The sequence below is a fragment of the Microcebus murinus genome, chromosome 1, assembly GCF_040939455.1.
Source record: "Microcebus murinus isolate Inina chromosome 1, M.murinus_Inina_mat1.0, whole genome shotgun sequence".
Lineage (NCBI taxonomy): Eukaryota > Metazoa > Chordata > Mammalia > Primates > Cheirogaleidae > Microcebus > Microcebus murinus.
The window spans coordinates 52,781,918-52,798,341 of NC_134104.1; the positions used below are offsets into that span (position 1 = coordinate 52,781,918).

General features: G+C 32.9%; 1 protein-coding gene and 1 non-coding gene across 2 annotated transcripts in view; one reads left to right on the forward strand and one right to left on the reverse strand.

Annotated features, from left to right (window-relative positions):
- CIP2A (cellular inhibitor of PP2A) overlaps positions 1-16,424 on the reverse strand; it is a 39,568-nt gene that overhangs the window by 14,761 nt on the left and 8,383 nt on the right. Inside the window, exons 5-12 of the mRNA XM_020287660.2 lie at positions 15,957-16,053; positions 15,013-15,135; positions 14,727-14,872; positions 11,855-11,930; positions 3,780-3,995; positions 2,580-2,739; positions 860-1,001; positions 42-141 (exon numbers count right to left, since the gene is read on the reverse strand). Coding sequence (XP_020143249.2) covers positions 42-141; positions 860-1,001; positions 2,580-2,739; positions 3,780-3,995; positions 11,855-11,930; positions 14,727-14,872; positions 15,013-15,135; positions 15,957-16,053 — 1,060 coding nt within the window. The remainder of the gene's footprint in view (positions 1-41; positions 142-859; positions 1,002-2,579; positions 2,740-3,779; positions 3,996-11,854; positions 11,931-14,726; positions 14,873-15,012; positions 15,136-15,956; positions 16,054-16,424) is intronic.
- LOC142875425 (small nucleolar RNA SNORA70) lies at positions 10,929-11,060 on the forward strand. The gene has a single exon (XR_012922779.1). It is a non-coding gene; the product is annotated as a small nucleolar RNA SNORA70 (small nucleolar RNA).

Genomic DNA, 16,424 nt, shown 5'->3' on the forward strand with positions numbered 1-16,424 from the left:
ATACATTAGGAACATTTACATATAAAGGAGTTTAAACTTACCTGAAGGATTTTGTAGAAGCTTACTTCCATACCAGGAACCAACTGTTTAAGTTTGTTCATCAAATTGAGAGTTTTCAAAACCACATCAGCAGCAAGTTTGCTTTAAAAATAAGTCATATCTAAATTAGATAACTCAAAAATTTCTTACAGCTTATGTCTGTCCATAATTCTACTGAACATGGAAAAAAACCCATACTTTTGTTTTTAAAACTCAAGAAGGTAAAGTATTATTTCTGTTGACAAGTAAAAAAATCACAGAGATCAATAAGTTTTATAAATCAAGACCCAAAGACAACAAACTGGCATTAATAGTCTAAGTTTAAAGAGTATTTCTTTCTCTACTCTCAAATACCAACATGCTTCATCTTACTGCTTCAAATAAGCAGTAGTACTGGAACATAAACCATTTAATTCTTAGCTTTGGCATTGGCATAACAATAGGGGGTAACTTTAAGCAATATGGAATATCTAATATGTAGTGAATGAATTACATACTAGGCCATGTTATTAGCTTTGCACTTGAAAGGGAGAACAAAAAAGTAAAAAGAGATAATCCTTACTCTCGAGGAGCATGATCACTGACAATTATGACATAAATAATACAAATCACAGATGTTAATACTTTTCTTCAGAGGCACACAATCTAGAAATTAAATGAATTTTAAAAAAATCCATTATCAATATATTTTTATTATTTCTCTGCCATACTTTGAGTTAACAGACTATAACCCAAAGATGATCCTCCAAAAGGAATGAGAATAATGGAATCATTTGATTTTATTGCCTTGACCCTTTGCCACTAAGTTTCATATACTCACCATAATTCAGAATCTGCTACCTTTGTTCCAAACCCCAGGTCAATCTTGCCATATGTAAATTGTTGTTCTATCAGAGTGGTACATTTCATAGTAGTCAGAATTTTTGCAATATGCATTTTCAGAGTATCATCTCCACACAGAGGTAAGTTTTGTTAAGATATACAAACAAAAAATTTTCAAAATACTTTATATTTGTAAAATACTTCATAACATTCAGGATGATTTCATACAAATCATGTCATCACTGCAGTCTGGTATAAACTGTTACATTAGCTCAATGACAGAGTAGGAAACTGGTGCTCAAACTATTTAACTGACTGGTAAGTGGCAAAAGATGGACTGGCACTAAAAGTTTCTGACTCAAGGGTAAAACAGAGAAAGGATGTTTCTCCACTGGATGCTCATTTGTCGTTAGCATGGATCAGAATGGTTCAATAAATATTTGTTGAATTAAGGGAAGTTGTTTTCTCATATTTTGTATATCGTCTTGAACTCTTTACGTCAATTGATCCTTCTGCCTGGCCCTTGCAGCTATCATTTAAAAAGGCCAAGTTATAGCATGATTCAGTGAGAAGGCCCCACCAAATTAATTATAAATATCTCTAAGGTCAAGAAAAGTAATCATGTGTCTCTACTGTAGTGGTTCTCAACTTTGGCAACATGTTAGAATCACCTGGGCACTCTAAACAATGACAAACAAAAAAACAACACACAAACACACACCATCTATTGATTTCGGGGTTTTACATTACTCCAATTAAATTAGAATCTCTGGAAGGTTCCAGCATCAAAATTTTTACATGTTTCCTAGGTGATTTTAATATGAAGCCAGGGTTGAAAGTCACTGCTATAAAGAAAGAGGGAAATTAAGGAGTAGCAGCTTACAGAGGAGATTAAACAGAGGTGGAGTTTGCTCTAAGACAGGACAAAGTTGGGCATATTCTTGTTGGTCTATTATACAGGGAAATCTGACCAGGTAAATTTAAGAGATCTGGTTGAGATATAGTGACTCCTTTCTTATAGTTAAAAAATATTAATGAAATATTTAAAAATTAGGCCTTGCATGTCTTACCAACTCAGAATCAGTTGATCCAGAAAAAGAGGAACACAGGGAAAGACCTAATATATCAATACATGGAACTTAAGCAGCAACACTAATTGTTCAGTTTTCTTTTCTTTTAAAATGAATTTATTTGTATTGATATATTTGTTTCTTAAATAAGCAAGTGTAATATCATCATTATTACAACAATTATGGAGGCTTTTATTTTTTAAAACAGAAGCTAAAAAGCTGATCTAAAATCATAACAACTCTATCAATATTTCTTGACCTGCTAATTCACTCCACCAAAAAATGGCACAACTAATCATCAGGGGCAATAATTAGCATCAAAAACAGAAAAGAGTAACGAAATAGTCATCTCAGAATATACCTCCAAATTTCAAATTGTGATAAAAATGTTCATCTCAAATTTCAAAAGCATTTCTTAAAACATACTTTAGCTTAAAAGTTTTCACAGAAAAATAAGGGGGAAATATCTAGATAACTTTTTTAGGATCTTTATTGAAATTTTTTTCTATAGTTTAAATTTTAGTTCAATAATTCTGAATAGATGTAAGTGAAAAAATTACAAATAAAAACAAAATGCAGCAAATGTAATACTAGAATAAAAAGAATGGTTATTTATATTGTTTTCACATTTATGACAGTAAAGGATATTTAACAAAACTTCAATGGACCTGACCATCCTTTCACATTTTTTTCTTATTAAGGCTTCATCTAGATTTTGTTCTGTGAACTGAAGCTGATCAAGGATTGTAGGCAGCAGAAGGGTCACAAAATGGTCAGCTGCTGGACAGTTAGCAGTGTCTATGACATCCTGGAGAATTAACCATCACCAATGATTAAAGATGAAATATAGAATGCAGAGACAGTCATTGTTGAACTGTAACACCTCTTACATTTTTTACACTTACTTCACTACTTCATTGACCTGAGTCTCCCACTTAATAATTGTTATTTAAAATTTACCCTTTTATTCAATTTTCAGGGCTATTATGTTTTTTTCTCAAACTGTAAAGTTTTACAAGCAAGACATTCTTTTGATGGACTATATGATTTAAAATTATTCTAAACCAAAAGTATTTACTGAAAATATCCTGAATTTGCTAAATGCAATTATAACAATTAAATAATAGACATTGGTTTTAATAGTTTACAACCACAAATAATTTACATCAAGAATTTCAAAGGGCTTTTTAAATGCTAAAACTGATTGTGAAAAGTCAAGACTAAGATAAAATATAAAGAATAATTTGCATATAATCCTTAATAAACATACTTAATCACTCATACACATATCTGTTTGTGCATAGGATCCAGTTATAAGGGGTGAAATATTTTAGAAAGACACTGCAGTAGGCAGAATGTGTATAAAAACAGGGAAAATGGCAGAGAATGCTAAATTGCCAAGATAGTAAAATCTATTAGAATGTAGAGATTTTTATTGTATCTTAAATGCCTAGCACTTACGTTTGGCATGCTCTACTCTATTTCACTTACCAAATCCAATATTCCCATATTAATCCACTCAACAGCCTAATAAAGGCATTGGACAGCATCTACTGAGATGTAGAGAATATGACTGCTGCAAGTATAGTTATACAACCACACAAATCTTGTCAATACCTTTACTAATACTCTATACATAGGCTATTCAGTGAAAAAAGGGAAAACACTAATATCTGTGACTTTGGCAGAAAACACCTCAGTAGCTGCATGATAGGGAGTCTAGTATTCTGTTAGTAATTGAGAAGTTTTCCTCAAGTGTATGAATAATTGGAAGTTTACTATGTTTTTGAAAACAAATTAACTGGGAGTCATGAAAGTAGAAAAGTCAATTCTATATCATCCTATTACCTCAAACAATTCCTTGAATAATTCCAATGCTAAAACAGAACAGTTTTCTGATCCGTCCAAAGGTTGGCTTAACCAACGAAGTAGAGCCACAGTAGGTTCTAAACATTTAGAACGGTTTCCCAGAATGTTGCCAGATGGAGAGTGTTCAAACATCATCTGAGTGAGCACATGCCGTAGCTGAGTCACTGAACAGAAGGCAAGAAGTAATTCTAAAACCTGTATAATATAAAGGCTTCATTAAATGTCAATTTCACTGGACTTTAATACACAAAGCAAGCATACAATGAAACTGAAAATGTGATATATTTACCTAAAACAAAACTTAAAAGTAGCTTCCAATTTTTCTTTCAATGTTATTTTTCAAATGTGTGATTAGGTTCCAGAAGGTTAAAGAAATTTGTTAATGGTGCTTACCTCTGATAAGGAAGACTGTGATAACCACAGAGAAAAGGGCAACTTCAATGGAAGTTATACTTCTTCCATAGTACTTAACATTTTAAAAAACACAAATATATTTTGTTTTTAAAATGATAAAAACATTAAAAATTAATATTAGAATTAAGAATACTTGCTATAATCCCAGCACAAGTCACAATTGCAAAGCTGTGGAAAAAACCCAAGTGCCCATCAATTCATGAGTGGATTAATAAAATGTGGTATATGTATACCATGGAGTACTATTCAGCCTTAAGAAACAACGGTGGTATAGCACCTCTTGTATATTCCTGGATACTGCTGGAACCCATTCTACTAAGTGAAGTATCTCAAGAATGGAAAAACAAGCACATGTACTCACCAGAAAATTGGTATTAACGGACCAACACCTAAGTAGACATATAGGAGTAACATTTCCAGGTGTCAGGAGGGTGGGAGAGGGGAAGAGGGGATGGGTATATACTACCACCATGAGTAAGATGTATAACGTTTGGGGGATGGACACACTTGAAGGTCTTACTAAAGGGGGGGAGGCAGGGCATGGGCAATATATGTAACCTTAACATTTGTACCCCCATAATACGCTAAAAAACAAAAAAAAAGAATACTTGCCATAATCCTAAAATTCCAGAATTGCTATTAAGCACACAGTGATAAGACATAAGTGGCATCCCAAAACTTTAAAATCTTAAGAATGGCTACTTCTACACTATGTTTGCACACTGCTGGCGAGACCCATATTTCCCCTATTGAACCCCATTTCTTCTCTACTTTATAAATCGGGCAACATACTATGATACAACATCCCATATCAACCTGTTAATTAGATGTTAAATTCAATCTTATCATATTTCATATATTACCAATCTATCATTTTAAAAAATTGTTTCTTGGTAATTCTTTGCCCATCTACTTTATTTTTATTTTTCCAGCCTTTTTAAAATCTGTTTCTTGCAAATGACATATAATTAGGATTTGTGTTTCATAAACTTGACAGTATCTGATTTTAACAGACTGGGGGCCCATTAGTATTTACTATAACAAATGATGAACAATTTTTAATTTATTCCTTTAAATATAAATTGTAGTACAGTCATGTTGCTTAAAGACACATTCTGAAAAACACATTGTTAGGTGATTTCATAGTTGTTCGAACATCTAAGTATACTTACACAAACCTAGATGACATATACCACACACCTAGGCTTAATAGCCCATTGCTTCTAGGCTACAAACCAGAATAGTATGTTATTACATTAATACAGTAGACAATGTAACACAATGGTAAGTATTTGTGTATCTGAACATACCTCAACATAGAAAATTCACAGTAAAAGGTACACTGGTACTGGGTACTTATCGTGAATGGAGCTTGCAGGACTAGAAGTTGCTCTGGGTAAGTCAGTGAGTGAGTAGTGAGGGAATGTGAAGGGCTAAAACATTATTATGCATTACTGTAGATGTTAAACACTGTACACTTTTGCTACACTAAGTGTCTAAACATTTTTTTAATAGTAAATTAACCTTAGCTTACTATAACTTTTTTACTGTATAAGCTTTTCCCCTTTTAAAATTTTTTACTCTTTTGCAATAACACAGCTTAAAACACAAACACATTATACAGCTGTAAAATTTTTCTTTCTTTATATCTTAATTATTCTATAAGCTTTTTTGTATTTAACATATTTTTTTTCCCAGCATATTGTGAGGGTATAAATGTTAAGGTTACATATATTGCCCTTGCCCCCCCCCCAGAGGTTCAAGCGTGTCCATCCCCCAGTTGGTGTGCATCACATTCATTATGTATGTATATACCTATCCCTCTCCCCACTACCTACCCAACACCTGATAAATGTTATTCCTATATATCTACTTAGGTGTTGATCAGTTAATACCAATTTGCTGGTGAATACATGTGGTGCTTATTTTTCCATTCTATTTAACATATTTTTGTTTTACTTTTTAAACTTTTTTGTTAAAAACTAAGATACAACATACATATCAGCCTAGGCCTACACAGGGTCAGAATCATCAATATCACTATATTTCAGAAGGTCTTCAGGGGCAATAACACACAGGGAGTTGTCATTTCCTACAGTAATAATGAATCCCTTCTTCTGGAATACCTCCTTGAAGGACCTGCCTGAGGCTGTTTCATAGTTAACCTTTTTTTCTTCCTCTAAATAAGTAGGAGTACATTCTAAAATAATAATAATAAAAAGTATAGTAAATATATAAACCAATAACAGTGTTTATTATCATTTTCAAGTATTATGTACTATTTATAATTGTACATGCTATACTTTTATATGACTGGGAGCACAGGTTTGATTATACCAACATCACCACAAACATGAGTAGTATGTTGCACTACTATGTTACAATGGCCACGATGTCACTAAGTGATGAGAATTTTTCAACTTCATTATAATCTTAAGGGACCATTGCATATGCAATCAGTTGTTGACTGAGAAGTTGTTATGCGGTGCATGACTGTACTTGTTTTTGAATAGGTAATACATTCACATGTTCCAAAGTCAAACCCTGACCTCTGGTTACACTCCCTGGAGGCAAGCAATGTTATCAGTTTCTTGTGTATCTTACCAGAGAGATCCATTATACACATACAAGCAGATAGTTTTCCATGTACATTAGTTTTCTGATCACAAGCATACACAAATGTAAACAAGTTAATCACTAGTGCAAAGCTAGATGATTTTCCCAAAACTAACACACCTGTGTAACTAGCAAACACATCAAGAAAGAGAACTGTACCAAAACTCTAGGACCCTTTGTGTCTCCTCCTATACATTGCCCAATCACTCTTCTCCACTAGATTTCTGACACCATAGATTAATTTTATCTTGCCTATTCTTGAATCTTTGTATTTCCCTATAAATTTTTCAGTCAGCTTGCAAGTTTATACAAAGAAACTCACATGGAACTTTATATAATCTTATAATGTATACTCTAATGTCTGGCTTCTTTAGCTTCACGTTATGTGAGATTCATCCATGTTATGGCATGCAGTTTCATTTTCTTCATTCTCATAAGTTAACACCATAGTTTATCCATTCCATTGTTGATGGCATTTGGGTTGTCTATAATTCTTAGATATCAGGAGCAGTACTGCTATGTTTTATATGTCTTTTTGTGAACATATGTATCTAATTCTTTGGGGTAAACACCTAAAACTGGAATTGCTGGGTCATAATTTATGTACATGCCCAAGATTAGTAGATCATACCAATTTTTATAACTTGCACTATGAGTACCGTATGAGAGTTAAGGTATGTTTGTCATTTTCCATATTTTTCACTTTAATCATCTACCTGGTGGGTGTGTAGTGATATTACATTACCATTTAAATTTGCATTTTCCTGAAATATAGTTATAAGGTTGAAGTTATAATAGTTAAATAAATATAGTTAATAAAGTTATAAATATAGTTAATAAAGTTGAAGAACCACTTCATGTTTATTGATCAATTCAAGTCCTTTTGTTCAGGTATCTATTGGGCTCAATGTTTTTTCAGATGTATATATACAAGTTTTTAATAAAACTAATATATTTAAGAGTCCTTTGTTAGATATATGTATTGTAGATATCTATTCCCACTCTATGAGTTGCCTTTTCATTTCCTTATTGGTGGTCTTTTCATGAACAGAATATTTAACTTTAATGTATTAACTTTTTTCCTGCATGGTGAGTCCTTATTTCCTGTTTAAGAAAATATTTGCCTATCTCAAGGCTGTGAAGATACTCTGTTAGATGTTTCTTCTAAAAGCTTCACTGTTTTACTTTTCACATTTAGATCTAAAACCTATCTTGTACTTACTTTTGTATTTAGTGTGAGGTAGGCGTCAAAATTCAGCTTTTTTTCCCCATATGACAATACTACATTCTCTTCATTACTGTAACTTTATATTAAGTTTTAATATCTGGTAGAATAAGTCTTTAGACTTTGTTCAACACTTGGTTCAGGCTTTTTTCAGGAAAGCCTTGGTTATTGTGGACCTTTGCATATCCATATTAAGTTTTATAATCAGCTTCGCAATTTCCACATACATCAAAGCCAAAACAAATACAAAAACCACTAAAACCTGCTGAGTTCTGATTGCCCTCATATTGTAAATTTGTCCAATCCATAAATTTGCTGTATCCTATATTTATTAGGTTTTGTCTTTCCTCAATGGTTTTTAACTTCAAAGTGGAGGCATTGCATATTTTTTTGTTAGGTTTATTCCTTAAATATATGACATTTTAAAAAATTAGTAAATGGTATTATTTTAAAGATTTCATTTTCTATTTGTCACCAAAATACAGATAAATAAAAACATATCTATAGGTACTAATCTTGTAACTAGTCAACTTGCTAAATAGATTCACTTAATTTTAATAATTATTTCTGTAGATTTATTTTAGATTTTCTATATTCACAATGATGTTAACTGAATAGTAAGTTTTGTTTCTTCCTTTGCAATCCCTATGCCTTTTATTCATTTCTCTTGCCTTATTGGTCTGGTTGGGACCACCAATACTAGGCTGAACACAACTGCTGATAATGGACATTCTTTACTCCTAATCTGAAGTAAAGCTTTGAATACTTTTCCATTAAGAATGATGATGCAGATTTTTGGCAATTAATATCAGGGAAAGGAAGTTTCTGTTTATTTCTAATTTGCTGACCTTTATCAAGAATGGGTATTAAATTTTATTAAATGCTATTCTTTCTTTAATGAAATATGATTTTTCTGCTCTTTTGTGTTAACATGAGAAATTACATTAATTTTAAAATGTAAACCAACTTTGCATTCCTGGAATACATCTCATTTGCTAATGAGATATGATCCTTTTTTATCTATTACTAACTTTGATTTGCTAATATTTTATTTGGAATTTTTACAATATGCTTATGAAAGATATTGATCTATATTTTCCTTTTGTGTACTATCCTTGTAAGGTTTTGTTATGAAGGTTATATTTGCCTTATAATCAAACAAACTTGTATGGTATTCTATATAAAGACATCCAACTATTTCTTCCATACCAAGATGCTTTTTGTTTTCACTGCTCCCCACTTCTATCATGAGTTTTTTTACTTTAAAAACATTTTTTTAATTTTTAAATTCTTATTTATTTACTTTTACTTCTCCATTAACCTAAAGGTTTTCTGATACCTATGGAATGCTCCTACTCCTTTGCCCTACTTGAACTTCTAAATTTCCTGAGATGGTTTAATACATTTGGATTAGATCATTAGGTTTTTCCCTTTCTGTATGTTTCTTCTATCCCAAGAATCCTTACTTAGCATTTATATTACAAATTCCTAGTCACTCTATCAAGATCCATTTAGGTATTAGGAATAGTTTTCATATTGGATATAAAAAATTTTAAACATTTTAAGGTTCAAAATACATAGCATATATTATCGAAGTATTTCATCCAATGAAAATATTCCAGGCCGGGCGCGGTGGCTCACGCCTGTAATCCTAGCACTCTGGGAGGCCGAGGCGGGCGGATTGCTCAAGGTCAGGAGTTCAAAACCAGCCTGAGCGAGACCCCGTCTCTACCATAAAAATAGAAAGAAATTAATTGGCCAACTAATATATATAATATAAAAATCAGCCGGGCATGGTGGCTCGTGCCTGTAGTCCCAGCTACTCGGGAGGCTGAGGCAGCAGGATCGCTTGAGCCCAGGAGTTTGAGGTTGCTGTGAGCTAGGCTGACGCCACGGCACTCACTCTAGCCTAGGCAAGAAAGCGAGACTCTGTCTCAAAAAAAAAAAAAAAAAAAAAAGAAAATATTCCAGAGAAGACTCTGGCAAGTAGTTAACAAACAAGAACAAAGATCTTAATGCAGAAAAAAATGAAAACTTGGGAGCAACAAACTTTGTTCTATTTCAACCCCTCTACCATCTTTTAGATCCAATGTTGTAGATGATTAGTTTAAAGCCATTCTAATTTTTTTCCTCTGCAAAAATTTGTAAGATAAAGTCTGGCCTTAATAAAAAAGTTCTGTTTCACAACAGACACAAAAATCAATTCAAGATGGATTACAGATCTACATGTGCAAGTTAAAAAAAACTATAAAACTTTTAGAGGAAAACAAAGGAGTCCATCTTTGTGATTTTAGAATAGGCCCAAGATTTTTTTAATGAGATAAAGAAAGTGCCAACCATACAGGATGAATAAGTTGAGCTACATTAAAATTAAGACACCATTAGGTGAGTGAAAAGGCAACTCACAGAATGAAAGAACATATTTGCATTGTATATATCCATCAAGACTCCAAAATAACTCCTATATATAAATGAGAAAGACAACACATTAAACGAATGAGCAAAAGACATGAACAGGCACTTCACCAAAGAGGATATACAAATGTAAAAAGATATTAAACTTTACGTATCATTAAGGAAATACAAATTTAAACTACAATGCAATACTACTATATAGCCATTAGAATGGCTAAAGTGAAAAAAAATAGAAAATATCAAGTGCTGGAAAGACTGCAGAGTGACCAAATCTTCACATATTGGTACAACTGACCCCTTCAGGAAAGTGTTTCTCGGTGTCCACTGAACATATGTATACCCCATGACACAGTGATTCCATTCCTAGGTACACAGCTAAGAAAAACACATCCACATGCTCACCAAAAAACATGCAAAAAATGGTAAATGCAGTATTTTTCATAATAGCCAATATCCACCAACAAAAGAACAAAAAATATGCTTCTTTCCTAGTGGTGGCCTGGTGTGCAATGGCTGCAAATAGCAGCCACCTGGGAGCATATGCAACCTGTTGCTTATATAGGTTGTCCTAAGGGACCTTGGAAATAGCATTCATGTCTCTAATCTCATGCTATCCCCAATCTAGATATTAAGCAGGTAGGCAAGGCGCCTTTGGAAAGCCCCAGGGCATGGTGGACAGAGTTCACATTGGGCAAGTCATCATGTCCATTAACACACCAAGTGGCAGAACAAGAAGCATGTAATTGAGGTCCTCTGCAAGGCCAAGTTCGCCTTCCCTGGACGCCAGAAGATCCACATCTCTAAGAAGTGGGGTTTTACAAAGTTTAATGTGGGTGAATTTGAAGACACGGTGGCTGAGAAGTGGCTCATCCTGGATAGCTGTAGGGTCAAATACATCACAATCGTGGCTCCCTGGACAAGTGGTGGGTCTGCACTCACAAAGGCTTCCACTGTGCTGCTTCCTCTTTATTGATGCCCACCAACAAATCCTACTTCCTGTCTAAAAAAAAACCCCAATCTACAACCATATGAAATATGAATGAATCTAATAACAATAATGAACATAAGAATCTAAACATAAAATGTATCATGATTTACATAAAGCTCAAATATAGAAAAAAAGATGCTGTTATAAGTCAGTACAGTGGTTATCTCTGGTAAGGGTAGAGGATAGGAATGGGTAGGTTCCTAAACGGGTTTAGTTCCTGATTAAAAGGGAGCACAAGGAGGGTTCTAGAGTACCAGTAATGTTCTACTTCCTGATCTAGACACTAGTTGCATGACTGTGTTCAGTTTGTAAAAATTCAGAGAGCTGTGCATTTAGATTTTTCTGTATATTATAGCATGTAAAAAGTTTAAAATAAAAAGTCATGTTTTTACATACCTTTGAAGAAGAATCAGGATCCTTCCCATTAAGAAGACCTAGTACTTGACTAAGACATGAAGAAAAGTGCTCATACCTAGGTTTAAAAGTATACATCAAATGATAATTATAAAATCACATCAAAAAGGGATTTATCTACAAGATTAATATAAAAGTTAAGTGTATTTTCTGTCAACTATTTATTTGGGCTTCCATTATAGAACACACTTTGTAAAGTTTACACTTAAAACTTGAACATATCTTACTACTATAATATACATAAATTGGTCCTGTCATTTATTAAAACACAATGATTCATGTGCCAATAAATATTATAAATCATTGAAATTTTCAGTACTTCAGTTGCCTTATTTTTTTTAAAGATTGTATTCAGTTTATAAAAATTCAAAGGATATAAGAAAATGCTAATAAATTAGTTACTTATTTATATAAAGAACCTAAAATTGCCAAGAATTAAATTAGGCTCTGCAGATATAGAAGGGGCAGCAATCTGTGTTGAACACCTCCAGAGGTGCCATTCACATTATACTATATGCGAGATCTGGAAGGATGGTACCTTGTCAGAGAGCTCACAGTCTAAAGCTGGAGGCAGACAGAAAGGTAATTCAAACTATAAAATACAAGGTAATAGAAAATATAATGCTAAAATGGAGGAATGTATGGGATGCTATGGAATAGAGAATGGGTATCAAACCCAGACTTTGAAGGGCAGGCCTGATCAGGTGAGGCTTCAGACTTGAGTCTTAAAAAGAATAAATAGGAGTTAGACATATAAAGGAGAAAGTAAGTATTCCAGTCTTCCAGAGGAAATACTCCAGAGGAAATAGCACAGGACAAATCAAAGGGCATTTCCATTAATAGTAAGTTGGAGGTTCTATTTATTATCTGATATAATTAGACAAAAAACATAAGAAAGAAAATGTGAAGAAATAAGGCTGAGATACTGTTAGGGACCAGGTTATGGAGAGCTATACTAAGAATTTGGATACTCATCTTGAATGCAATGGGAGGTCACAGATTTTTAAAGAGACATATGGTTGAAGAAGTTGAAAGGTCAGCATATTTCTAAGTTACATGGGAAGAGTCAATTGCATGGGAGGCACTAAAGAGATAGGGGAAACTGCTTAAGATAGGACAAATTGAAGGCCAAGCACTGTGGTGCATGCCTGTAATCCCAGCACTCTGGGAGGCTGAGGGGGGAGGATCTCTTGAGGTTAGGAGGTTGAGACCAGCCTGAGTAACACAGTGAGACCTCATCTCTACAAAAAAAAAAAAATGAAAATAAATCAGCCAGGTGTGGTGATGCACACTGGTAGTTCCAACTACTCAAAACAGGACAAACTGAGACTTAATTAATGCATAGAATAATGGGATATGTTTACGAGAGAAACAGGATGAAACTAAGTAAGAATGTAGTATAAACATACGTAAGTTTGTCCATGTGCATAGATTTGAGGAAGCACTAATCAAATGGAATTCCACTTTGTTTTTTTCTGTGAAACAAAGAGAAGGTCATCTTCTGTGTGAAAGGTAGCAAGAGGAAAGTAATATATATTTCAAAGAGCCATTGAAGGAAATGAGAAAGAACGTTAACAAAGAATAAATATAGGAGGTCTAGCCGAGACAAAATTGTGTGATTTTCTCAAGCTTTGATTAGCTACCCAAGCATTAAGTTAGACTTTGGAATAGATTCAGGATTGGGTTTTTTGCTAAATGGTGTACCAGATAAACAGGAAGACTTGCCAGAAGTGATTCTGGGGTTTTACACTGAATAGAGAAGAAAATAGATAATTAAAATGAGATATTTACAGAAGTGGTGATCAAGCAACCTCTTTATGATACTAAACCAGATTATCTGTCTTCCTGAAAAGAAATATTTAAAATAATTTTTCTGTTTACTATACAAGCTGTTAAATAAGCACTATCTGACAGCCAGAATAGATACATGGATATTAGGAGAATCTTACAACAGATGGAGAAGGCCTGTTAAAGGATGGCACTCTGCAAGAAAAAGTTCAACTTTTCTGGAGATGCTAAAGAGAAGAAAAAGTGAAATGCTTATCTGAAAGCTTCTTGATTTTGCAAAGTATCAGTTACCATGTGAATACCGGTCAATTTTGCCCTAGTGCTTAGCTTTTTCTTTTTGACTTCTAGATTCTATAGTCCTTGAAGATCAAGGACTATGTCTTTATATCCTGCTGCTGCTAAGTGCCTAACCATAGCAGGGGATCTATAAATAATTTCTTATTTATGATAATGAATTAATTTAACTCTTTGAAACAATTTCAATAATTTCCTAACTTAAGAGCAGAAAGCAGCTTAGGCATTGGAAAAATTTAATGCAGAATGCAAAACAGCTCTTTGGAAAACAGTTACTGCCTGATCTCAAAATATAAACGATCCCAGGAAATACATTGAGATAGAAAGGACAATAAACATGTGTTCCTGTTTTACCTATGACAAAAGAGGCATGCACTAAAGGAAACATTATCCATTTTTATGCAAAAAATAAAAAAGGACACATACTGACATGAATGTTCCTATAATAAATATTCTTCCAAAGAATCAAAGTGCTCAAGTTTTAAAACTGGTTTTAAAACAAATAAGTCAAGATGTCTATATTTTGGAGAATGATACAACCCTATTGATCTAAGACAAAGACTGAAACACATACACACATCCCCTTGTTATACATTTACATCTCAGGTTAGGAAAGCAAAAAGAATAAGAGTAAAGCACATCAAAACATTTTGATTTAGTCTACTGTGAATCATTAGAATTGAAGTTTAATTTATTTAAGAAGACAGTTTTATTTATTACAAACACATCTTGATTAAAAAGAAGTACTAAAATTTACTAAAGTGAGTCATACCTGGTAAGATAATCAGCAATTTTAGGATTCTTAAGGAGGTCCATCAGTAGGTCAACTGAATACTTTCTAGTTAGAGTACCATCACCGTTTATGAGAATATTAAATATTAGTTGAAAAGTCTGATGAATGTTTCGAGCATGGAATAGCTTAAAAACAAATTAGAAAAAATATATTACACAAAAAAATTTAAGTTGATACCATCCTAAAATATTTTAAAAATGCCTTCATGACTTTTAAAATATCAGAAACCATAAACTTTAGAATTAACTTCAAAAATCATATTTACCTTTTCCCCTACCTCTTCATTTAATGTCAAACTGGATAATATTGAAAGTGCAAACACAACCACAGTTAAACTACTATGGGCCAAGAAGGTTATAAGAGTTCGATAAAAAGATTTCACATTGCTCTGGGGAAGAAAAAATTAAAATTAGAATAAAGAATTATGAATTTTATATTTTGGTTAAAAAAGTCTGTCTTACACAGAGTGGGAAGATTCTGATTAAACATCATTATAAACTCTTAAGAAATGACTGTCACCTTTAAAAGATAAATGTTCTATAAAACAAATTTAAATCAGAGAAAAATTTAAATTCAAAGACTTATAAACAAAGAGCATCTAGAAAAAAAAATTGGTAAATATGTGCAAATGAGTGAGAGATGAATTTTTGCCAAGTTTTGCCACTTTTCTGTCACAGCAGCGAAATTGTTCACAAAGCTCCTTAAAGAATCACTGAATTTCTTGATTTAATATATTTCTAAAGGTGGTTCAGTTAAGTTCATTTGTGTGTCTTCACTTACTAGAAGTACTGGTGGTTGATACTGAGCACTTACTGACGGATCTTTCCGGTGGATCAGCATTGATTTTGTGAAAACAAGACTGAGGTAATTGGGACTGCCAGTGATGTACCTCTCTTCTATTACCACAAAATAATTTAGTGATTCTGGTATTATTCAATGTGACAAATAATGGGATGCTACGGTGAGGGAAAACTTCTAGAAATCAGTATTTGCATTAACTCTTAACATACAGTCTTTAATACACACATGAAGGCTGAATTGCTTCAAGTTATTCATATGTCAGTCTGACTCTTCATTAGCTTTGATGAGTTAGCTGATGAGACATAAGACTCTGTTAAATATTTTTTTAAGAAAAAGACAGATAAAATTTTCCTTAAGCATAGAACCTACCACAAAATAAGAAACATTAAAAAACAATAAACTTCTTACCAATGTCTTTATGTGAGTTTGAACAGAAAGATTGTGCCGACAAAGATTTGCCAATAATCCTAGACAAGGCATTGTTAACTCATCTTCAGAGGATTGACTGTAGTTTTACAGTGGTGTTTTGTTTAAAGAAAAATCATAAAAAACAAAAAGCATTAAGTTCATTATAAATTAGTTAAAATGATATAGTAGTTTATACATTTCAATTCTTTTTTGCATGCAAAAACTCTAATTAATATGTGAAGCCAGTCAAGCTCTGATTATTTCATGTTTTGAAACCAAATTATCCTATTCAATTACACCATAAAAATATGAAAATAATTGTCAGTGACCATGTGCTATTTTATCAGTATGTTCTACCAAGATTAAATATAAACATACAATTGTCAGTTTCAATCATTTTTTTCTGCAACCTCTTTCTGGCAGAATCACTTCTGGCAATTCTTCTTGTTTATCTGGTACACCATTTAG